General features: G+C 34.1%; 1 protein-coding gene across 1 annotated transcript; it reads left to right on the top strand.

The window, feature by feature from the left end:
* The first annotated feature begins 407 nt into the window (after positions 1 to 407).
* Positions 408 to 4,164, top strand: LOC311082727 (uncharacterized protein). Its single transcript, XM_084113780.1, has 7 exons — positions 408 to 918; positions 1,924 to 2,018; positions 2,253 to 2,450; positions 2,560 to 2,753; positions 3,247 to 3,324; positions 3,458 to 3,521; positions 3,613 to 4,164. Exons 2-6 carry the CDS (start codon positions 1,991 to 1,993, stop codon positions 3,464 to 3,466), a joined length of 507 nt encoding a protein of 168 aa, XP_083969906.1. The 5' UTR covers positions 408 to 918; positions 1,924 to 1,990; the 3' UTR covers positions 3,467 to 3,521; positions 3,613 to 4,164.
* The last annotated feature ends 2,156 nt before the right edge of the window (positions 4,165 to 6,320 follow it).

Consider the following 6,320-nt stretch of genomic DNA (forward strand, 5'->3'; position numbering starts at 1 on the left):
AAGCTTTTTTTGTTTTGTTATTTATAGGCCTGAGGGATGAAACGAGAGTTAAATTCAACAAGAAAAAGAGGAATACATAAAGCAGTGAGCCACTTTGGCTTGTGGATGAAAATGTTTGGATATTAAAATAAAATAAAATTAACAACATATTCAAGAGATGACAATTTTGGGATTTCGTAATAAAAATAAATAATATCGTTAAGGATAAAACGGTGGGTCACATTAGTAGGGTTAAATATAAGAACTTAAATCAACCCTAAATGTATTCACAAAATAAATGGGCAGCAGTTTCTTCAAAAAGACCACAAAATGAGCAAGTTTAATCAATATCAAGATATTTACAGATAGATTAATTAAACGTGTCCGTTCGAATCTTTTAAGTTGTTGCGCGTGTGATAACGCGTCGTAGGTCACATGATAACGTAAACATGGCAGATGTCCGGTTCGCATTCATACTCAACGAGATCTGGCTATAAAGTACCTACTCTTTTAGCGCTCGTTAAGTAAGTACTTATTGAAATTAAGTACCTACTCATTGAGTATGCGGTTTGGAACGCAGCCATAGTGTGCCTCACGAAGCGCATGTAAGGACCCAACCAATCAATTGTAAGTGCGGGCGGGCTTTTATCTATACTACCGAATCAGAACCCTCATCCCGTCCCCCATCCCGTCCCGTTGGAGATTTCTTGACTCCCAGAAATGACTTTGTGCAGATTGGGATGTCTGTCATTTTCATGTCGTTGACTCGTGTACGATAATTTTCTTCCAAATACGATAATTTTGAGCTTCTGGTACGATACTTGGACATTTCCAATCTGGCAACACTGACCGTCTTATTCTTCTCACAAATAGAGCAACTTGCTAAACCATGAAAGTGAAAGGACTTTTGCTCTGACAGAGACACAGCCAGCAGGAACAGTAAGTAGACCCGATGCAGTCTGCAACCAAGACACACTGTAACAATATTTGTTCGTGTTTAGGCCTATCTTTTATATGTCTGTATGTGTGAGAGTGTGTTTATAATTGGGTTTCGAGAAGCAAATACTGTGCTAAGTTTAATGACTGAATACCGTGTTAACACAGACGTATTAAAACTATTGAGAGCTGAATGCTTTGAAAAATGTTAACGAGTAATATTTGGTCCTATTATATTACACGTACAGCAAATCTATTCGGTAGTTTTTTTATGAAAATGAAAGTGATAAAGGTATTTAAACAGGTTATGTCATGATTCTGCCATCTAGTCCTTGTCATTCTTTAATTCTTGTGGCAGGATCATGACAGACCCGTTTTGTGTGCAAGCACATGGCCTTTTGTTTGGGCCATGTGCTTGTGTTATCCTTGTTTTGTCATTATTGCTTAACCTGTGTCACCTGTTGTCTTATCATTAGTCTCCCTATTTAATCCTCTTGTGTTTGCTGTCTTGTGCCGGTTCATTGTTACATTGTTTGCTGTCTTGTGCCGGTTCATTGTTACATGTTATCATTCATTGTGAGACTTTGTCCATCACTGTGAGTACCCTGTCAAGAGTGTCATCAAGAGAAAGTTCTGTTTCTGTATTAGCTGTTTGTTTGTAGTCTAGTTATGTCAAGTCATAGTCTAGTTTAGTCACTCGTTGTCCTGTCTGTGTTTTGCCCCCTCGTGGGTTTTGTTTTCCCCATTCTTTGTCATCAATAAACCTTGTGTGTAGTGCATTCTGTCTGCGCTTGGGTTCATCTCCACATCCACATAACAGGTTATTTGTAATCTGACATACAGAAGGCAGTGAAGAGCAACACAATACAACAGTCTCACTGAATATAGTTAAAATCATGCTGATGGATACATTGATGATTGAAGCAGATCTATACAAATAGTTCTAACTTATTTGTCATAGTGATCAACCAATAAATTGATTATAAATTGTATTTAAATTTGTTTCAGAGTGACTAAGCAGCACTCGGATAACCAGTACAAAAGACAGTTTGCTTAAGAGGAACAAAATAAAAAAATGCACCACCTATATGAACTAACTGGAGGTAAGATTTTGTATTATTAAATTACTAAAGTACGCATTATAGGGAAAACATTATTCATAACAAGACTTCATAAGATAGTTGTGACTAAAGTTGTGACTGCAGGTTCTTCATAATTTTTTCTCTTATCTAATTAGCCTACCTGTCACAAAATACTATAACCTTGTATTGAAACCTGAAGTTCATATTCCAAAAATACACAACAAAAATCAACAAAATCTGTTCTCCATCTTAAAGGAAAATACTTTAGAATTGAGACGGGCAAGTCTTACAATTCATGGAAGGAGATTTTACATCAACTCCTTCGACAAAGACCTGGTTTGAAGGAGGTGCACAGTGTGGACAAGTGCGATGTGATTTTGGTTTTCTGCACCATTTTTTCACGGGCAGGAACTGATATTGATGCTGCATTTAAAGAACTTAATTCTTTTTCAGGTAACTTTAAGATTAAGCACCAGTCAAGTACTTATACTTGTAGAAATTGTAGAAAAGTAGAAATATATGCACACATTTTGACCGTCTTATTGTGCCTTTTTTGAAACAGCCTCCAAACCAGCTATTTTCATAGTGCTTCATCACACATTTGACTCAGAGAAGATCATACCAGACAGCAGCAGATATGTGACCAGGATGAATACACTCACTGTGGATTGTCTGGTCAATGAAGATTTGGGTTTGTTGAAATGCAACAGGAATGAAGAGGCGCTGACCAAAATTGTTCATTTTTTAAATCCTCAGGTATACCTCTTTGAGTTTATTTTTAATTCATTAATTTGTTAAAACTAATTATTAAAGGGCAGGCATTAAATAAATTAATAATAATAATAATTAACTATAATGTAGGAGAAGTGTGGGCAGAACAGTAACTACAGTAAAATACAGAGTTCAGAGAACACCTTTTCCCCCAGACTTGCTTGAGCAATGTCTACTGCAGTAGAAAGAGGAATTTTCAGACAATATCAGCATAAACCCTTAATTTTTGATGTCTTTGCAATGAAAAGGGACAACACAAATTAATACGGCCATTCTTATGTACTCAAAATATCCAGCATTGATCTGCAATATTTTTTAATTGATAATTCAAAGTTGTCTGTTTCCAGAGATTGAACTGACATTTTTGGATTACAAAATTGTAAAGAATATTTATTTTTATTTTTCACATGTTATTATTGTATGTTCTCAATGTTCAAAACATTTTATTTAATAATAATAAATGCTGTTTTCCCTTTAGAAACAATGGAATTGGTGTCGTATCATCACCATATCATTCATCTTGACTTCCATTCCTTGTCTTATTTGGTGGTACTCCGTGAGTAACTCAACAAGCATGAGTAGAGGATGACTGAATTTTTATTTGGGATGCACTATCCAAATATATCTATTTAATATAGACCTGTTTTGTTCATATTATTGTCTATGTACTTCCTTTTCTCTTAAAATAGGCAAAATGAGTGATTAAGATGAAGAAAAAGATGCTTAATAAATCTGAATTAAATCTGAGGGCTGGTGAGTATCAGATAAGATAATTTGGGTAAACTGGTCACCTTTTCATTTGCAACAATTTACTGAATTCAAGTTCTGCATTTTTTTCCCACAGATAATATGGCATGAAACACAAACAGATGAAGAGAAAGATCAATTTAATCAGGAACCGTGGATTTCTTAAATGACAGGAGAGATTGTTATTCATTATCATAGCCACATTAACAAAATTAAATTATAATAAGCTGTAAAATGTGTTAAGCTTCTGTGATTAGATGCATGCAAATAGATAAAGTTCAGTGTTACTACAATTGAATTACCGTTTTTTGTTTTTGTTGGGGATTAATGTCTTAGAATTTTTCTGTTTTCCCTGTTCTGGTTTGCCTGTGTTCCCTAGTTAGTTTTCTTGGTTGTTAATTAGTTATACACACCTGTTTCTGTTCAGTTGATTACCTCCCTTGTATTTAAGCCCTAGTTTTCCCTTGTTTCATTGTCCGGTGTTTATGCTAAGCATGGTTATGAGCTTCTTCCCTGTGATTCGTGTTCCTAGTGGAATTTACTATTAAAGACTCCTTTGCTATCCTTTGTGATTGTGCGCTTACTACAGCCTACACAGTGCCTGACATGGATATGTAAATTAAGAAATAAAATGAGTCTTGATTGTGAATGTGTTAGTCTTATTTATTGTCTCCAAATTTATAAAACATTCTACGAAATCTGAACTGTCACAAATCAGTTCGGTTCATGGACTCTTATACTGATTTTCATTAAGTTCTAAGACTCTGTTGCTTGATCCAAGTGTTTTCTTTTTAGTTGTGTTTGTCATTTTTTGTTGATGCGTAGTGTGGTTTTCTGTTCTGCTGCCTCATATATTGTTCTCCAGAGTGTTTCCCTTTGTTAATAAAAGACTGACTGTTGGAAATGTATCCTCTCTTTCGTCTGTTGACCCATGGCGTGACAGAAAATATATTTTTTGGATGCATATCCCTGTAGTCTTAGAAGAACTAGTAGGGTTATACAGAAGTAGGTTAATAAGTTTAAATATTTAATCTGATCAAAGCCTGCAGTGCAGACTAACAAGGGAAAAATAATTGACTTGCTTCAAGGACCCTAACTTTGCAGTAAGTAGGACAGCACAGAACCAAACTTGTTACTGCACTATCATTAACAGAGTTATTGCTACATGTATATAACAATATGCTTCAGAATATAAAAAAAAGCAGTTATTCACAACCTAACCATAAGCCCTACTCTTCTGCACAATGGTAACGATCAAAACTTTAACAAAACTTCAAACATACCTGAACATTAAAGATTAACAGATGTTTCCCTTTACTCAAAAACACATGAAATAACACTTAATTTCAAAATTTACTCTCCATCTCCAGCCATGTGCAAAGCATGCTGGGAACAAACAATGGTGTTTCTAAATAAAACAGCATAAATTAGCTAATTCTCTTAAAATGAATAGGTAGCCCCTTTTCCTTAATTTTATGAGGTTTATCAGTTCCTCAATTCAAGCCTTAAAATTGTGTATGTTTCCTTAAAAAAATAGGAAAATGCATCTCTTGGTGTTATTAGTGAAATGTTCTCAATATTTTCAATAAAACACTGAACCACAATTTTCTTAATAAAATATACATAATATTTTTAATGATCACCTCAATTTTTTTAATGAAAATTACTAGACTCATGATTCATTTTTTACAGTGTACACGTTTGTTATGACAATAAATGCAGGAGAAAATTTCATCAAATGATGTTGGTCACTTATTGGTGATGTTATAGTCATAATATGGTCATCACCTGATTCACTGATATGAAGTCAAATCTTTGAATATATTGGTTACATAATATATGAGAGACTTTAGTTTTATACGTCATAATCTTTCACATCACCCTTATAATATTGTGGCATCAGTATTATAACAACCTGATATTCTGAAAAGTAAAAAATATATAAATATAAATAAATATTATACAGAAAATGTTTTGAGCTGGTATATTTTTATAGAAGATTAGAGACATGAAGAATCAACATATGAATCTCAACAATGGTGACAAACTTTTTTGTGACTTTAGTAGTTTGTATTGTGACGAGTTCAGCGTTGATCAGCATTTTTTTTCATTGTCACCATTGTTGCGATTCATACGCTGATTCTTGATGTCTGTGTGAGTCTATTTGATCCTGTCAAAACACTTTCTGTATAATGACTTCATACAATCTATCTGAGTATCACAGCACTGCAGGATTTTCTGCACCTGTATTGGCATGTTAAATTAACAACTAATATTTAATGACTTAAACAGATATTACACTTCAAGTGATATCAATGACTGTCATGATGACTATCATCACTGAAAGTGCCCAAGATCATCTTTTTGAGAGTTTCAAAGAGTTTCTCTTGGATTCCTACCATAACAAAAATGTATCAGAGAAATACAGTTGAAGCAACCAGAGAAAAACTAAAGTTAAGGGTCAAGAGCCCAACTAAAGCAAACACTGATCACCAAAATGGTGACATCGAATTTTCGACATTGTTGTTGTTGTGTTTTTTTTTTTACAGTGAAGGTGTTTGATCATAATTCAGGAAACAGCTGTAAAATGACAGTGCTTTTCTGTATAACATTTAAGGAACATTTCTGTAAAGTTTTTTTGCACTTTATTTAAATTAGGATACTTTATTTTTACGGTTTTTGTTTGGCAGCCGTAGCTGACAGTCATTGACCGTTTTTTAAAGATTCTTTTTTAGGTGTATGTATTAGAAAGCTATGGCTGGGTGGTAACCAATTGTTACCTCAAATAGCGCTTTCTACCTGATT

Source organism: Abramis brama (assembly GCF_963993115.1).
Source record: "Abramis brama genome assembly, chromosome: 5".
Lineage (NCBI taxonomy): Eukaryota > Metazoa > Chordata > Actinopteri > Cypriniformes > Leuciscidae > Abramis > Abramis brama.

What these genes read in the sequence shown, in the direction of transcription:
- LOC311082727 (XM_084113780.1), top strand. Translation starts at nt 1,991, where the DNA reads ATGCACCACCTATATGAACTAACTGGAG. An exon ending in CCTATATGAACTAACTGGAG is followed by an intron (nt 2,019 to 2,252) that starts GTAAGATTTTGT and finishes TCCATCTTAAAG; the next exon opens with GAAAATACTTTAGAATTGAG. An exon ending in AGAACTTAATTCTTTTTCAG is followed by an intron (nt 2,451 to 2,559) that starts GTAACTTTAAGA and finishes TTTTTGAAACAG; the next exon opens with CCTCCAAACCAGCTATTTTC.